We start from the raw sequence: 18,165 nt of genomic DNA on the forward strand, positions 1-18,165 counted from the left end.
CTTTAAAAAACAAAATGATAAGAGGTTACATTAGAGATGATACATAGGCATTTCTAAGATAATTGGGGGAAACGGTGTTAATATTACACAAGTGGTACTTAGGGCTTGGAATGCTATTTCCATTGACAGCTTCATCATACTGTGTCTCAAACAACTAGATGGGCTGAGCTCTGAAAAAATGTGCTGATGATTCAAAAAGGGGAGCTTGTGATGACAAGGAAAGGTCTTGCTGTCCAAGAGCATACAAAGATTTGGATAGAATTATTTCATAAAGTATGAATGAAAAAAGTCAATAGTCTATATTCTTATATTCTTTATAGTCTGACTTAAATATGGACTGTAGTTAGACATCTGACTATTTAATCAACATCTCTGAAATTTAAACATTCAAGGTATCCACACTTTTTTCTTTAGGATCTTCTCATTGAGAAATTGGGGTATCACTCTACATTTGGGGCTGTCTCATCGTTTAGCCTGGAGATAACTCAGAGCCTGGTGCATGGCTTGGATTTATTTGACTTTTCTGATGTGTTCTTTTTTAAGGATTAGCCTGATCCTAAGCCGGTTTATTTCATCTTCCTTTGCAGACAATGACTTCTGAGGGCAGGGCTGTCCTCTTTTTCTATTAGAACACTCCTGATCAAATTTTTTCCTCTTGAGGTGTTGGAAAGTTCACTCATTCATCTTCTCATTTATGATAAGATTGAATAAGCTAGTTTGTAAGGATCCATACTGGCTTTAATTTTTTTCTTGAAATTAAAAAAAAACAATTTTTTTTGGCTACGTTGGGTCTTCGTTGCTGCACACAGGCTTTCTCTAGCTGCGGTGAGCAGGGGCACTACTCTTTGTTGCGATGCACGGGCTTCTCACTGCAGTGGCTTCTCTTGTTGTGGAACACAGGCTCTAGGCATGCGGGCTTCAGTAGTTGCATCACACGGGTTCAGTAGTTGTCGCTCACGGGCTCTAGAGCGCAGGCTCAGTAGTTGTGGCGCACGGGCTTAGTTGCTCTGCGGCATGTGGGATCTTCCCGGACCAGGGCTCAAACCCGTGTCCCCTGCATTGGCAGGAGGATTCTTAACCACTGCGCCACCAGGGAAGTCCTTGAATTTTTGTTTTTTGACTCACCAAGTATATGTGTTGCTTTAAAAAAGCTTTTGCCCTTGGTCGGGGTGGAAGTGTGCTGGGGATGGGAATCAGGAGATGCTTATATGCTGGAGGTGAAGAAGAGGGCGGGTTCCTAACTTCCCATGGCACTGTGCAACTCTGGGTAAAAAGAAATCTGAGACACATGCTAAAAATTAAAAAAAGAAAAGTTTCAATATCAAATTAAAAAGTCTGTTCTGTCTCTTCATCCATCCAGCTCTTTCTATAAACAAGATTTATGAAGCACCTATAAATACCAAACACTATGCTAAGTGCCAGGGACTCAGAGATGAATAAGACAGGGACCCTGCCTCCAGGGGGTTCAGCTCCTAAGTCAGAGAGACACAAACACTGGCCATCGGTCTGGTTTCAGGACACAGAAGGCCCTTAACTCTGCAGGGAAGGAGAGAGGAGGAGAATGGAAGGTCTCACCCAGGAGGATCTGTTTGAGGCTATTACTGGTGAGTAGGTAAGAATTTTCTAGCTGAGCTACGGATTGGGGGCAGGAGAACATTTTAGGAGAGGAAATCATATGCATGGGCTGGGAGGTAGGAAGAAACACAGTATATTCCAGAAACGAGGGAGTGTGTACCTGGAGAGGGGGCTATATGAGGCTGGAAAGAGAGGCACAGCAGGACCAGGAAAGAAGATGGAGCCTGAAAAGCAAATGTTGGCAGTTTGGTCAGAGTAGAAGGATCTCAGCGGGCCCTTCATGCTGCCAATGCTGCCCCCTAGTGGAGTAGCATGACATGGGCAGGAGCAGCTGGAAGCCATGCTAAAGGGAAGGCCCCAGAGGTGGACAGGCTGGGAGTGGGTCCCTGCGCCCAGCAGCAGACCCGGGAAGTCTGTGGCAGAACCACCTGGGACAGGTGATCTGAGCACTCAGGAAAGATGCCCTGCCCCCAGATCCTTTCGTCACCGGCTGCAGTCGCCAGATCCCACCGTTAGAGGTCCCCCCCCACCTCTGCCCCCAAATAATAAGACTGTAGGAGTTGTGTCAACATGCATTCTGCTAAGGAAAGTGTGACATCTTTACCTCTCTTTTAGGTGTTCCTATAAATGCATGTGCTGTGGGGAGGGAAGGCAAGGCTTCAGAGCTAACTTAGATGAGGGCACAAGGGGAGAGATCCTGATTAAGGAACTGTACTTTGGGCTCAAGGCCCAGTTAGGACGCTTTGAAGTGGTCCGTCAGGGAGTGGGGGAGCGTGAGGTGCTGGGGTAGGGAGGAAAGGGCGAGGAGGGGGAGAGAAACTCAGAAAGAAGTTAGCAAGGTCTGGGAAACAGAAGTGCATTCCTGTACGAGCTGGCCTTCCAGCATGCCCACCATCCAGGGTTTTGCTAAGAGCGGTTGGGTACAGTTGGTATACATGGCAGAGAATATAGGCTTTGTAGTCAGGCTGGAGTTGGAGCTCCTTCTCCGCTCTGTCAACCATAAGACCCTGAGTGAGTTGTTCAACTTTTCTGAGCCTACGAGTCTAAATGGTTCTGGTATTTACCTCTTAAGAGTTTTTCAAGGATTTAATGACCCCAAGTGAACGTTCCATAGATGGTGTACATTTGTTAACCTGTATACACCCTGCACCAGCATGGCCCCCAGTAGGTGATCAGGAATGTCTTGGGTAGGGAAGGGCCCCTCACCACAGCAACATGAGCAGCCAATAATTTCTAGTCACAGTTCTAAATGTGGAACTTAGATGTTCTCAGAGGTCCTTTCCTGGGCTCTGATGCCTGCTGATAACTCAGGTGTTTGTAAGTCTAGATTGAACATTGGGCAAAATCCACACTGACTTTGACCTATAGTGAAGAGTGGCTGCCTTTTCATTCCTTTTTTTGGGGGGGGGTTCTTTCTTTTTAATTAATTAATTTGGTTGCACCAGGTCTTAGTTGCGGCAGGCAGGCTCCTTAGTTGCAGCACTTGGGCTCCTTAGTTGTGGCACACAAACTCTTAGTTGCGGCATGCATGTGGGATCTACTTCCATGACCAGGGAGCGTGGAGTCTTATCCACTGAGCCACCAGGGAAGTCCCTGCCTTTTCATTCTTTAAATGCTGCTGTAGAGTTCTTTCTGTTGTCAGAATCTCAGTGCCTTTGAGTACCTTTTTACTTAAATATTCTTTTTCAGGCCATCCATTTAAAACCATGATCCCCTTTCTGGAAGCGTACAGAACCAGTTCCAGAGAAGTTGATATTAATTCATTTAAAAGCTATCACTAGTCAACAGGTTTTTTTCTGACTTCAGCCAAAACTGTAGGGAAAACAATTTCCTATAAGGACAGGATCCAGGTGTGTACTTATGAGTTTTATCTTTAACCGTTAAGATTCTTCTAGCAGACAGAGTGGCACTGACATATATACACTACCAAATGTAAAATAGCTAGCTAGTGGGAAGCAGCCACATAGCACAGGGAAATCAGCTCGGTGCTTTGTGACCACCTAGAGGGGTGGGATAGGGAGGGTAGGAGGGAGACGCAAGGGGGAGGGGATATGGGGATATATGTATACATACAGCTGATTCACTTTGTTATAAAGCAGAAACTAACACAACAATATAAACCAATTATACTCCAATAAAGATGTTAAAAAAAAAAAAAGATTCTTCTAGCAAAGGAAGCCTGGACTAAGTCAAGGGGTGGGATCTCATTCAGTGTTTGAAGGAGTGCTCTGGGGAATAAATCACTTTTGCCTGCTTGGTTAATCTGGCCACTCTGTATCAAAAGGACCGTCCGCAGCCCTAGCTGATGAGGTAGCTGGAGCGAGAAATGCTTGATCTGAGCTGTCTTCTTTTTCCCCCTTTTATTTTTGTGTGTGAGGATTCCCACTATGTATCTCACCACATTATCCTGGAAGGATTCTAATTTCAACAAATGCATAAATGTATAAATAAAAACCATTTAATTTTTTAAAAAAATGTTCAAGAATGAGAAAAGACAATTCTAGTTATACTTTTCTGACATGTAAAATGACAAAACCAGAGTCACAAGGGATAAATGTAAAAGAATTGGGTTTTGAATGTCCACAGATTTCTAAAACTAAGGTATGTCTTCTCATCTGTTTGAAACCTTTAGCAATTGGGAAAAAATAACTATAATCTAAAAAATTTTGAACTTTGAATTTAAAGGTAGGTTTTTCTCCCTCAGTGTAGATAGAACTGTTTTAAGCTGTTGAGGAACTGAGTAGCCTTTCGAAGGTCTTTCTAGGTTGGCCAGCAGCCAACCTAAAGGAGCAGCAATGCGGGCATGAGCTGTTGACCTGGGGTCACTCACTACCTACTTCTTCACACCTTCCTTCTCTTTCCACCTCAGGTCTCTTTTTCTCCTTCTCTTCTGCACTCTATTAAGTAACCAGAGCATGTTTAACTAGACTTAAACATCTATGTAGGAGCACAGTTTGTTGTACTCTTGTTTATATTTTGAAAGCATGGAAGGAATGTTTTATATTAATTTAAAAAGAAAAAAGTTTAAACCAGAAGTTAAAATTGTTTCTCTGTCTCTGGGCTAGGGAAACTGAATGCCGAGGGAACTCTGTAATATTTTTGGCAGTAGGATGGATTGGATCCATAATATAAATTAGGGTAAGACAAGAGGTACCACAGAGAAGTCAGGCTGAGCCCGTAAGAGCCACAGCCAAAGATTTTAAACAAACACATAGCCCAAAGCCAAGACGCTATTTCTACAACCTTTAGTATATATGTGAAGGGATGAAGTTAACTTGTGTGTTTGTGGATTTTTCATTTACTGCATATTTAAGATAAAAATCACAATGTGAAGACACAAATCTAGTAGTTCAGATTTCCTTCCAGGTGGAAATGTTACTTTCATACACTACTACTCAGCAACCTCAGGGGGCAGTAGTGGGACGCTTTGGATCAGTCGGCTTGGTGCCTCCCTGTGACAAGACTCTAGCAGAGTGTGGGCACAGGCAGGCCACAGGATGGCACAGCACCTCTGTACTTGGTTGGTCCCCTGGCAACCCAGTTTAAAAATATCCACTGGGAGGTACGATGCTGGAATTCCAGAAATCATCTTAGTAAATCCAGAAAAATGGTAAATGAATTTGCCACCTCCGAGTCTGTATTAAGGCCGAGATAGGGTATTTATTTTCTTCTAAACCTTATCCATTATGCTAAATGAGCATTAAAAAAGCCACAGAACTCTCAAAAAGCACCTAGTTTACACAAAGGCCCAGCACTAGTAATGATAAATACTGTTACCTTAAACATTATGTTTAATGACATCTGGTAGTGACCACACCCAGAAAAAAAATGAGTTAAGAATTTATTAAATTTACTTAAAGGATGCGAGCTGATATATAAGAGAACATTTAGAGTTATGTCAACATAAAAACAACAGCTGTGGTTACAAGTTGCACATGCAATTCACTGTGCAAAAGTGAAAATACAATACTCTTTCTAGACAAGCCTTCTATATGAAGTTAGATTAGGTCGGGGTAAAAGAGCAAGTGAACTTAAAAGGATTGCACTTACAATTAAATGGGACATAGAGTATAAACAGGAGACATACCTAATGCTACTCACTGTACTGTAGTACTAGCAAATTGCACATTTTTTAGAGTGTATATATATATATATATATATATATATATACACACACACACACACATACACTAAGACTAAAGAATTTTCAAATATCCACCTTTAAACTATCCCTTTATTTCTAACACATCACATTTTGATATTCATGTAACAGCATCTGAAGCATGTAGTTATCATTCTCAAAGCTTATGTTTAAGGGATAAAAGGTCTGTAACATCTATCACCATTGGCCTTAAATTCATTTTCATCATGATCTATCAACTTTAAAAAACTGTGGGGCTTCCCTGGTGGCGCAGTGGTTGAGAATCCGCCTGCCGATGCAGGGCACACGGGTTCGTGCCCCGGTCCGGGAGGATCTCACATGCCGCGGAGTGGCTGGGCCCGTGAGCCATGGCCGCTGGGCCTGCGCGTCCGGAGCCTGTGCTCCGCAACGGGAGAGGCCACAATAGTGAGAGGCTCGCGTAGCGGAAAAAAAAAAAAAAAAAAAAAGAAAAGAAAAAACTGTGTAATGAAGTTTAACCCGTTTTAAGGAACTACTGACTACAAAAAGCCTTATTAAAAAATTTAGAAATAGGTAACAAAAGAGCTCATCCAGAGCTGCCTTTTTATTTTTAATGCAATGTATATTAGAATATAGTGGGAATACATATACAAGTAGCATATACAATGAAAAAACATAGATTAACCTAAAAGATATTACATTTAGCTTTGGAAAGTTTTGTTTTGACGGACATCTACATTCTGTTTATAAACAGCCTGAAAAGGAACTGCTACCAAGGACCAGTTTATAGAATTAGGCTGTAAGTTTGCTAGTTTAAAATTTCTTAAACCTAAATATCTTGCCATTTTATGGCTTCATATTCTTTTAATTTACAAAAAAGTGCAAAAAATTTTTTAAAGTAATCTTACCTGGGCAATAGAATCTAACACGACCTACAACAGAAAGCTATCCCAATTAAACAACTGAACTTTAAGTTTTATGTAGCTTATTATTTTGACATTTTACCCATTTCAACAAAAAAACTACTGAAACAGAAATGTATGGTATGGAAATTTGTTCCTAACACCAAAGAGAAGAGGAGATTGGTGTGGAATATAATGAAATAGACTAGGAAGAGTTCTCTTACTTAATTTATAGTTGGTCAGTACATGCCAGTTAACAGAAATATTTTAGGGAATTCTACTATATAATTATTCTATTTCTATATTTATGTCATGATTTTAACTAAACTATGTGAGTAGAAAAAAGACATCCTTTAAAATTTGATTTCTATTTATAGTACTATTTTAGATGTTCCACTTTAAATTTGACTTTTCATAAATATGTTTTAAAAGTATATTTCGACTTCATTAACCCTTAACTTCACAATGAACTAGGGTCTTGGATGACTTCGTGTGTAAACAGTCTCTCATCAGAGAAGGTTGACGTTAAACAAACTAGGCCCAGAACGGATGTGAACACAAAGCGTGCAGATGACTCTGCTTTTCCCTTGCTTCTGCCCACACGCTGGGTATGCTCCCTAGGGCTGAATGATCCGTGTCGAACAAAGAATTAAACTTTTAGATTTTAGTGGGCTTGAAGTCTGATAGTTTTCCAACAGTTACTTAGCCTCATGCCTTTATGAAGGATGAGGGTAGGATACCAAAGACACCAGTAACAATCAAATTACAATAACAACACATGTAACATATGCTTATTATTTTTAAAATCTTATAAGAGGGCAATTATATCAAATTTTTGGATACTAGATATTTAATGAGTAGTTTATCCACTATCTTAAACATAGTCTAATTTTCACATAAATTAACTGGATTTGTTTCTGGGCCTAGCTAAAATATAATTTACATGTATCAAGACAGATTATTCTAAGATATGCCTTATGGAAGTAATTTTGTACTTAAGTTTCATGATTGCTTTTCTCTTTGGGGCAAAGATGTATATTACATAAATATATTTATTTCCCGAATGAATTTTTGCACAGTAACTATATCCACTTAAAATGCCTAAAGTGCTTTTGTGGCTTGGGGGCATTCACTCACTGCACCATGTTCTATACAAGTTTCAACATACAAATTTGCTTATATGATGTCCTTTCTTAAATAACTATTTGTTCTGATTCCCACAGATCATGAGTTCACGTTTTATAACTGCCCACCTCCCGTATATAATCTCCACACTAAAATGTTCTTCGCAACACTGCTATTTGTTAGGAAGGTTAGAGCTAAACATGGTTATAACAACATGACTACTTATTTTGAGGAAATGAAAAATGTAATAGATATAAATTTGTTGACATTTAGCAAGATAAATCTTGTCCTGACTTTGAGGACCAACTTAAATGGTGGTAATGCTTATTACCTTGTAGTGTGTAGTGTGTGTGAGTTTGGGGTCTCTCTGTTCCAACTTGACCTGTCTGTGCCTAATTTTCCTCATCTACTACTAATTCTGACATTCTACCAATCTCATGTTGGTTTTGCCTAAAGTAGAACAGGATCTATCAGAATAAAGCATCTGCTCTGTCTCGCAAAGACCATATAATAAGAAAGAACTCTGAAAAGTATCAGGCAAGAATACAAGGGATAAATAACAGCAAGTCTAATGTGAACAATATTGAGAGTAATGACTTGAATTACATCTCAACTGTAAATGTGTACTAATTTTTCTCAGCCTTTTATTCTTCAATAACCTCTACAAACTATTTTAAGTTGGCTTGGTTTCTGTAACTTAAATATGACAGAAAAACAACACAAACTTACTTGACAGCAGTAGTCAACCACATGACAATTTCTTCTTATTTACTCAGCTCCTAGTTTTAGCCCTGCCTCCTTGTCAAACGTGGTGGGTAGGGAATAACATAAATGCAAAAGTGAGTTTAGTGCTAAACTCTGGAAGCCCAACTCACTTTTCCCCTGAAGAACAGAACATGTGGGAAGAGGTTTAAAATATTCCTAAATCATTGTGTAGAACTAAGTTCCACCTACCTCAGAACTGGCAGACATTAAAATACTATCCCTTCATTAAGTGCCTCTATAATAAGGATATTTGCTAACTGTGATATTTCCTAAGATGAATACGTACATTTTGGGGGCAGTGCTTTGTTTGTTTTGGTGAGTATTGCCCAAGTCCTCTAACTTATTAGTCTGCTTCAAACACCTACTAGAAAGAAAGAAAAAACTCAGTCTTGGCCTACTTAAAAACAAAGCATATTCAATCAAAACACATTTTAAGGTGAAGACATACTGTGTAAAGTGCTTCATCAACCAAATTCTCTGACATCGTAACAAGAAGGGTCAATAATATTTATATACATGTATGGAAAAGTGTTAACAATTTAAGCCTTTATAAATGGCAAAGAATTTTTTAAATGTTTAGGATAGTCCATCGCATTCATTCCTAGCTCTTATCTGGACCCTCTGCTGAGTTTGTGAAATGGATCTTCAGAGGTTGTCAATAGTGACAGAAAGCAAATGTTTGGAAATTTACTTAATTATTGTCTAATATTCAAAAATTAATATTTTTAGTTTGCCAAGTTAAAACTCCAGAATTCCTTTTCTCCAGTAACTGGCAGCATCATTACGAGAACTAATATTTTATATGTTGGTATGATTATAAATGAGCCCCAATTTTTTCTTTTTTTGTCAGACAACAAAAGCTGGGCTCATTTTGTCAGACAACAAAAGCTGGGCTCATATTAGTTGTACCATCTGGACTCTTTTTAAATTATGTTGTCACTTGAAGTAGAGGGTCTAGACCTTGCTCCTCTAATTTTTATGCTAATTCTCCCCAAGATTTGATATTTGATGACTATTCTCATTAAAATCAGTATAGCTGTGCTCACTAAGTTTACCACTGCTTTTAATTTAAATACCCTCTGTTTTCTAGATGGCAAAACAAAAAGTTTCACTTTATAAATTTCAGACAAGCTTTTGTTTTTCTTCAGTGCAAACATCCTGAAACAGCACAAAGTCATTCAGCTATTTGGAGGATGAAGTCAGTTTATGTAGTGCTTAAAGTCAAATCCCAGATATTCTGGAATGGAAACAGCCCACATGGGAGGACAGTACCTTCTTGTCCTTAAGGGCAAATGATCATCTTCAGTGAGTGAAGATCTGAAATCACAGATAAAATATTTTTAGCTTTACTTTACAGGTACTTCCAAAGTTGTAACAGGAGTTAGTCCTTCACTGAGGCATGTAGCCACCTCGTCTTACAGTCTGTGGCAAGTAACTTTTAGGCATTCCTTCATCAATTGCAGCCTCCATCCCAACTGTTTCAAATCTCACTACTTGACCCTCAGTGCCTGGACCAAAAGCATCTGCTGCAGGAACTTCCTGAAACATTTTCATTTGCCCAGATCCATAGGGCTGTGAAATATGATCTGAAATCTGTTGCTGTTTAAGTCTAACAAAATCTTCTTCATTGACTGATGAAACTTGCTTTGACCTTTCAAAACGCGAAATATCTGGACTGGTTTCATGTTGACTGCAGTTTTGTTTGAAATACTGTTGCCTGGGCAAAATGCCTTCACTGCCATCTACATTATCTACCAGCTGTAGATCTTCTGGCCGTTCTTCGGAATCTAACAAGGGCTGGGTGGACTCGGATCTTGAGAAGACTTGGACCGATGGCACCTGGTGTCTGTAGCCACTATGTACCACAGTGGAATACTGGACAGTGCTCGAAGTGTTCTGTGCAGATTCATTTTCATCACTGCTAGAAATGCTTGGCCTAGAAGATGACATGCATGAAGACCCTCCAATACCACTGCTGTGTCCTTCAGTATTAATTTTTTCCTTCTTGAATAGGTCCAATGATTTTAGATCTTCTGGGAAAGGCTTTTTGTCATTTGCTTCTATTTCCACAACGCTTACATCAGTGAAATTGCCATCTGGATACATTTGATCTTTTGAATTAAAATGCTAAGAAAGAGAGAAAATGAATTATTATCTATGGTGCATGTTCATTTAGAAACTCTGAAATAATTACATATAACATATTAGTTAAAGCCACAGAGTAATGAATCTCTGAAACTTCTCAGTAACTTTTAATGGTACAGAAATAATCTATATCACTAACTAAATCACGTGAATCACGGATATCGTGAAATGATTCTAAAAAGTATGAATTAGGCTGTATTTCCTCAGAATTCTAAATCAATATTGTTGGTATTACATTTTGATAAACTTACTTAAAGGTCTAGAAATAAAATTTCATATTTCATGCCTAGTCTGGGCAGCCTAGGATTAATTGGATAGAAAAATGAGGAAAACATTAAATCAAACTCAAATGACTGAAGTTTCATAGGATATACATTTCAATCTGTTAATCTAAAAGTAAAGGACTGTCAGAAGATAGTAAGTACAAATCATTTCCCCTTTAGGGAAGTTCAAGGAATTTACTGTAGGTTTCCAGAAGCCATTTAATCATGTTAAAATGGTAGATTTAAAATTTTATTTTAATATATAATCTAAAATGCTTGCCTTACAACAGAATTATCACATAGCAGCATTAAAACATAATAGGTTTTCAACTTACAAATTCAATCAAATATTTTTAATGTATACTAAATAGAATTAGGAATATAAAGACATATGCTATGGTGATAATAAACTCCTAGAATACATAAATATTACTTTAAATTTTGACTAAAATTCTCATTTATGTACTATTTTCATCTACTTTTCGATTCAGTCTGATTATCTTTTGCTTGAACTCTACAATATATCCTAATATGCTTGTGTATTACAAGTAAGTCAGAAATATTTTATCTTACCCTTGGAGGTGTGTGAGGTGACCACTGGGCAATATGACTCTTTGAAGGATCTGGAACGTTAGGCCAGATGTGTTTTTTAATTCTGGAGAGAAAATAAATATCGCATATGTAGAACCACATGTAATAAACAGTGAATAGTCCCTATTTCTAAACATTATCATCCAAGAATCTTAAGAATCAAACAAATTAACTTAAAAATACCTACTGTATCCCAAAGCGAATAAAAACGTTATTTTTCTTGTAACCAATAGAAAAAGAAATACTGTTAAAAATGCATAAGGATCTTAATCTTTATCCTTAAAGAAAAAGTGTTTGTTTATAAGACGAAAGCTGGTAATCAGTATTCAATTTTTAAAAATCTCTGAAACTAAATTCTGCAATAAAAACCACTTAAAAGGCTTCCCTGGTGGTGCAGCAGTTATCAATCTGCCTGCCAACGCAGGGGACATGGGTTTGAGCCCTGGTCTGAGAAGATCCCACATGCTGCGGAGCAACTAAGTCGGTGTGCCACAACTACAGAGCCTGTGCTCTAGAGCCCACGAGCCACAACTACTCAAGTCTGTGTGCCTAGAGCCCGTGCTCCACAACAAGAGAAGCCACCGCAATGAGAAGCCCGTGCATTGCAACAAAGAGTAGCCCCTGCTCGCAACTAGAGAAAACCTGCACGCAGCAACGAAGACCCAATGCAGCCAAAAATATATAAAATAAATAAATTAAACAACAACAACAACACTTAAAAACTTTAGTCAGGGTCACAAAGAATTGTGGTATACCCTCTCTCCCCAAAACAAAAACCCAAAAATGTTCAATTTTCACATTGGTACAAGATAAAATAAATTTGATTTTTCACGAGGAAGAAAAGGCTAACAATGAATTCAGGATATCCCCCATCATCAAAAACCTATTTAAATATGTTTACCTTAATACAGTCCCTAGCCCAACATTAGAGGTCCATAGTGTACACAGGTACACAGGAAATGAGTCATCTTGAGAATAAGTTCAAATAAAGATGAGTAATAAGATCCTAACAGACTGTCCTGCAGGAACAACTATGAAATCTGGACATAATATAAAAAGCAATAAAGTTAACAACCTAAATGAATTGACCAACCAAAAAAAAAAACAAGGATGAATCCCTTGTAAGACACCAATTACCAAAACAGATTGAAAAAGAAAACTTCAATAGCCCTATACTTGTAAGAAATTCAATTTTTAATTAAAAACCTCCCCACATAGAAAATAGCAGGCCCAGATGGCTTCATCTGTGAATTCTATCAAACATTTAAAGAGGAAAAAATACCAACCCTACACACTCTCCCAGAAAATAGAGGTAATATGTCCTGAGGCCATTCATTTTATGAGATAATTAGTATTACCCTAATCCAAAACTACACAATGACACCACAAAAAGGACAAACCAGTATCGATCATGAACATAAAAATGCAAAAATTATTAACACACTGAATCTAGCAAAATCCAAGGAATGCAAGGTATAACACCTGAAAATCAATGAATAAAATTCATATTTATGAAAGGAGAAAAATCATAAGCTCATCTCAACAGATGCAGAAAAAGCATTTGACAAAATTCAATACCCATTCATGACAAAGACTCTTACCAAAACATAAATATAAGAACTTCCTCAACTTAGAGCTAACATAACATGCAATGGTGTAAGACTGAATGCTTTTTTGCCTAAGGTCGGGAATAATGAAAAGATGTTGGCTCTAACCACTTCTATTCAACATAGTACTGAAAGTCTTAGCCGGTACAATAATGAAAAGAACTAAAAGTATAAAGACTGGAATCTACTTGCAGGCAGCATGACTGTGCATGTAGAAAATCCAAAAAGTGACTAAATTAATTTATGAAGATCTCAGTATACAAGACCAATATATTTACAAGATCAATTGCACTTTTCAATATACTAGCAATGAACAATTAGAAAATAAAAAATTTTAAGTTCTATTTATAATAGCACACACACAAAAACCAGGAAGGAATAAATTTAACATAAGATGTTCAAGGCCTGAAAACCTACAAAACATTGCAAAAGGAACCAAGATAAGTATAGAGATATACCACGTTCACATACTGAAAGATTTATTTGACTCATGAACATGTGAACTCATGTTCAGATTGCATTTTACCCTAAACTGATGGACAGATTCAATAAAATTCCAATAAAAATTCTAGCAGATTTTTAAAGGAAATTTATAAGCTGATATTAAAATTTATATGAAAAGGCAAAGAATCTAGCAAAAATAATTTTGAAAAAAAATATTGGAGGAATTCTACCACCTGGTCTCAAAACTTACTATAAAGCTATAATAAATCAAGACCACGTTTTATCAGGATGAATAGACATATGGAACAGTACTGAGAGTCCACAAATAGATCCAGACTTATATGGATAATTGATTTTGGCAAAGGTTCAAGATAATTCAATAGGAAAAGATAGCCTTTTCAATAAATGATGCTGGGAATAACTAGATATCTATGGAAAAAAACTTTGACCCTGACTTCACAACATGCACAAAAAATTTATTCTAAATAGATCACAGCACAGAGCTAAAATGATTAAACTTCTAGAGGAAAATATAGGAGAATATATTTGTGACACTGGGTTAGGCAAAGGTTTCTTAAACAGGACATAAAAAGCAAGAACCATTAAAAAAAATCCCTGATAAAATGGACTTGATCAAAATTAAACCTTTGCTTTTCTAAACTTTTGCTTTTCTAAAGTCACAGTTAAGAGAATTAAAAAAAGGCAAGCCACAGTTCAGAAATTGCAAAACATATATTTGACAAAAAGTTTGTAACCAGATATATAAAGAACTCTTAAACCTCAATATTAACAAGACAAATAACTCAATTTAAAAATGGGCAAAAGATTTCAAAAGACACACCACAAAAGAAGAGTATAGGTAGCACATGAAAAGATCTATTACTAGTTATCAGGGAAACAGAAGTTACAACCACAATGAGACAGCACTATAAACCCATGAGAAAGAATAGCTAAAATTAAAAACCTTGTCAGTACCAAGAATTGAGGATAATATGGAATAAATGGAACTCTCACATTGCTTGTGGGAATACAAGATGGTACAAACACTTTGGAAAACAGTTTGACAGCTTCTTATAAAGTTAAATATGCACTTACCGTATGATGCAGCAATCCCACTACTAAGTATTTTACTCAAGATAAATGATAATATATCATCACACAAAGATCTGTATGTGAATGTTCGCAACAACACATACATGTTTTAGCTATTCATAATAGCCAAAAACCAAAGAAACAACCTAAACTTTCATAATAGATGTATGGGTAAACAAATTTTGATATCTCTATACTATAGAATACTATTCAGCAATAAAAAGAAAAATAGTATATGCAACAACATGGATGAATCTCAAAAATATGTCAAGTGAAAGACATCAAACACAAAAAATTACACGTTGTTTGATTCCATATATGTGATATCCTAGAAAAGGTAAAAGTGCAACCAGAGAAAGTAGATCAGTGATTGCTGGGGCCAGGGGCTGAGGGAGAGGACAGAGTACAAAACAGAATGAAGACACTTTTTAGAGTGATGGAAATGTTCTCTATCTTGAGTGTGGTGGTAGTTACACATCTATATACAGTTACAAAAATTCATTAAACTGTACACTTAAGATGGATGAATTTCACTGCATGTAAATTATAGATCAATAAAGGTGGGGGGAAATGCAAAAATATGAATATAGGTACTTACAGGTCTCGCTTATTAAAGCAGAATAATACTCCCAAAAGGGTTGTCAACAGGAATGCTAAGCAAACAGGTACAACAATAGCTTCAATTTCTCCTTGGGCTAAAAAAACAAAGGGGAAAGAAAGAAAATAACTGTTGACACATATGCTAAAAAGAAATAATGCAACTTCCCAACCAGATTACTGTTGAAAAGATGAAATACCATCCTAATATTTTTTTACAGCCTTTTCAAACTTAAAGGTGTTTCTCTCCCCCCTCCCTTCCCCCTTGGTAAATCATATCCTAGCTACTTACACCTTACACAGTAACCTGACCACAGAGTATGCATAAAATATATGCTGGCTGGGGGAATAAATTGATTAGTTCAGTTTATTGGATAGATTATCTACCTAGTAAGAGCTTTCAAACCTATTTATTACATTTATGGTCTGCACTCAGCAGAATCTTAGCAAAAGCTTATCTTTGAGTTCTAGAACTACTGGGTGGAATTGGAAAAGCTTTTTCTTTTTAAAAACTAATTAATTAATTAATTTTTGGCTGTGATGGGTCTTTGTTGTTGCATGCTGGCTTCCTCTAGTTGCGGTGAGTGGGGGCTGCTCTTTGTTGCAGTGTGCAGGCTTCTCATTGTGGTGGCTTCTCCTGTTGCAGAGCATGGGCTCTAGGCATGCAGGCTTCAGTAGTTGTGGCACGCCGGCTCTAGAGCGCAGGCTCAGTAGTTGTGGCGCACGGGCTTTGTTGCTCCGCAGCATTTGGGATCTTCCTGGACCAGGGATCGAACCCGTGTCCCCTGCATTGGCAGGCGGATTCTTAACCACTGCACCACCAGGGAAGTCCCTGGAAAAGCTTTAAACAATCTCAATAATTGAACTATAAATGTAATCTTCTATAAGTAATAAAAATGTAATATTCAGGCAGAATTTTAATAGTTATTTACTATTTTCAGAAAGATGATAAATCTGACATAGGGCTAAGAATTTTAGGAAAATCTTAACAGGCACAAGGAGTGGCAGAAGTAGGAATAATATCATCTAAAACGCAGCAAGCCTGAGATTCCTAAATACCACATGAATCCTCATCTGCAATCAAAACTACAATGAGGTATCACCTCACACCGGTCAGAATGGCCATTATCAAAAATCTAGAAACAGTAAATGCTGGAAAGGGTGTGGTGAAAAGGGAACCCTCCTGAACTGTTGGTGGGAATGTAAATTGATACAACCAATATGGAAAACAGTATGGAGGTTCCTTAAAAAACTACAAACAGAACTACCATATGACCCAGCAATCCCACTACTGGACATATACCCTGAGAAAACCATAATTCAAAATGAGACATGTACCACAATGTTCACTGCAGCACTATTTACAATAGCCAGGACATGGAACCAACCAAAATGTCCACTGACAGATGAATGGATAAAGAAGATGTGGCACATATATACAATGGAATATTTCTCAGCCATAAAAACAAACGAAACTGAGTTACTTGTAATGAGGTGGATGGACCTAGAGTCTGTCAAACAGAGTGAAGTCAGAAAGAGAAAAACAAATACTGTATGCCAATGCATATATATGGAATCTTTAAAAAAAAAAAAAAAAAAGGTACTGAAGAACCTAGTTGCAGGGCAGGAATAAAGAGGTAGACATAGAAAACGGATTTGAGGACATGGGGTGGGAGGGCGAAGCTGGGGCAAAGTGAGAGTAGCATTGACATATATACACTACCGAATGTAAAATAGTTGGCTGGTGGGAAGTAGCCGCATAGCACAGGGAGATCAGCTCAGTGTTTTGTGAAGACCTAGAGGGGTGAGATAGGGAGGAGGGGAGGGAGGCTCAAGAGGGAGGGGATATGGGGACATGTATATGCATGCGGCTGATTCGCTTTGTTGTGCAACAGAAACTAACACAGTATTGTGAAGCAATTATACTGCAATAAAGATCTATAAAAAAATAAAAGAGGACTTATTAATCAAATGAATCACTAATTGGGACAATTTATATTAGAGATTTTTTTTTAATGATTTACCTATGGTTATTTCTGGTTAACTCCTCCAGCCCCCTGTAACTAGTCTTTTACAGGAAAAATATATGAAAGTAGTACTACAGTCATACAGTATTCACTTAGTTTTATCTTTCCACCATACGTATCCCTTTGTAAGTAACTTTACCTCCTACAAAGCATGATAGGAACCAAGAAATCAGATAAACGCTCAGGAATAAACTATACATTAGAAAATATTAATTCCTGAATGCTAAGTTTCTCATACATATGCCATATCAAATTCAGGCAGATCCTCTCTTTTATTGGTGCTGAACTTCTGCTTACTATGTTTTCATGCCTTGGGCCTTTGCTCATGCTGAATTGAGATGGCTTCTTCTTCCTATCTGTCCACACCTTAACTTCAAGGCTCAAGTATTATCTTCCCCACAAAATCTTTGAAGGTAAAACTCCCCACTACAGATATATTTAAATTCCTGCTCTATTTACTATCTACATGGCTCAAATGTCTGTTTGTTTTGTTTACTTATACCACATCTCTTCAACTAAGCTATATGGTCCTTGGGAGCAAACTCCATGCCATGTGAAGTAGCCATAATGAATCCATAAAACAATAGATTGGTCAGAGGAAAAAGCAGATGATGAAGTAATACTAATAAGTATGATTTTGTTTTTGGAAAAAAATGTATGCATAGAAAAGACTAGAAGGATATATAAATATGTTATTATTTTGGATGAGGGATCAGGAGTGATTTTTCTTCCTCTTTGTATTTTACTGTATAGTCTAAATTCCTTATAATGAACACTACTTTTATAATCAGGATAATATTTTTAAAGTTTATTATTACTATTTTTTAAAGATCATGGCACAAAGTTTTATTTCAAATATTATAGGTATCCCCCCACTTTTGCAAAGTTCAAATTATGCCACTTCACTTTCAG

At 37.4% G+C, this 18,165-nt stretch overlaps 1 protein-coding gene across 5 annotated transcripts in view; it reads right to left on the bottom strand.

Moving 5' to 3' along the window:
• Nucleotides 1-5,402: 5,402 nt before the first annotated feature.
• Nucleotides 5,403-18,165, bottom strand: part of IL6ST (interleukin 6 cytokine family signal transducer) — a 51,667-nt gene continuing 38,904 nt past the window's right edge. For all 5 annotated transcript variants that reach the window (XM_067030984.1, XM_059061117.2, XM_067030985.1 and 2 more), the window contains 3 exons: nt 15,228-15,324; nt 11,469-11,550; nt 5,403-10,614 (listed from right to left, as the gene is read on the bottom strand). In XM_067030984.1, coding sequence (XP_066887085.1) covers nt 9,877-10,614; nt 11,469-11,550; nt 15,228-15,324 — 917 coding nt within the window. In that variant the 3' untranslated portion in view covers nt 5,403-9,876. The remainder of the gene's footprint in view (nt 10,615-11,468; nt 11,551-15,227; nt 15,325-18,165) is intronic.

Source organism: Kogia breviceps, chromosome 4, assembly GCF_026419965.1.
Source record: "Kogia breviceps isolate mKogBre1 chromosome 4, mKogBre1 haplotype 1, whole genome shotgun sequence".
Classification (NCBI taxonomy): Eukaryota; Metazoa; Chordata; class Mammalia; order Artiodactyla; family Physeteridae; genus Kogia; species Kogia breviceps.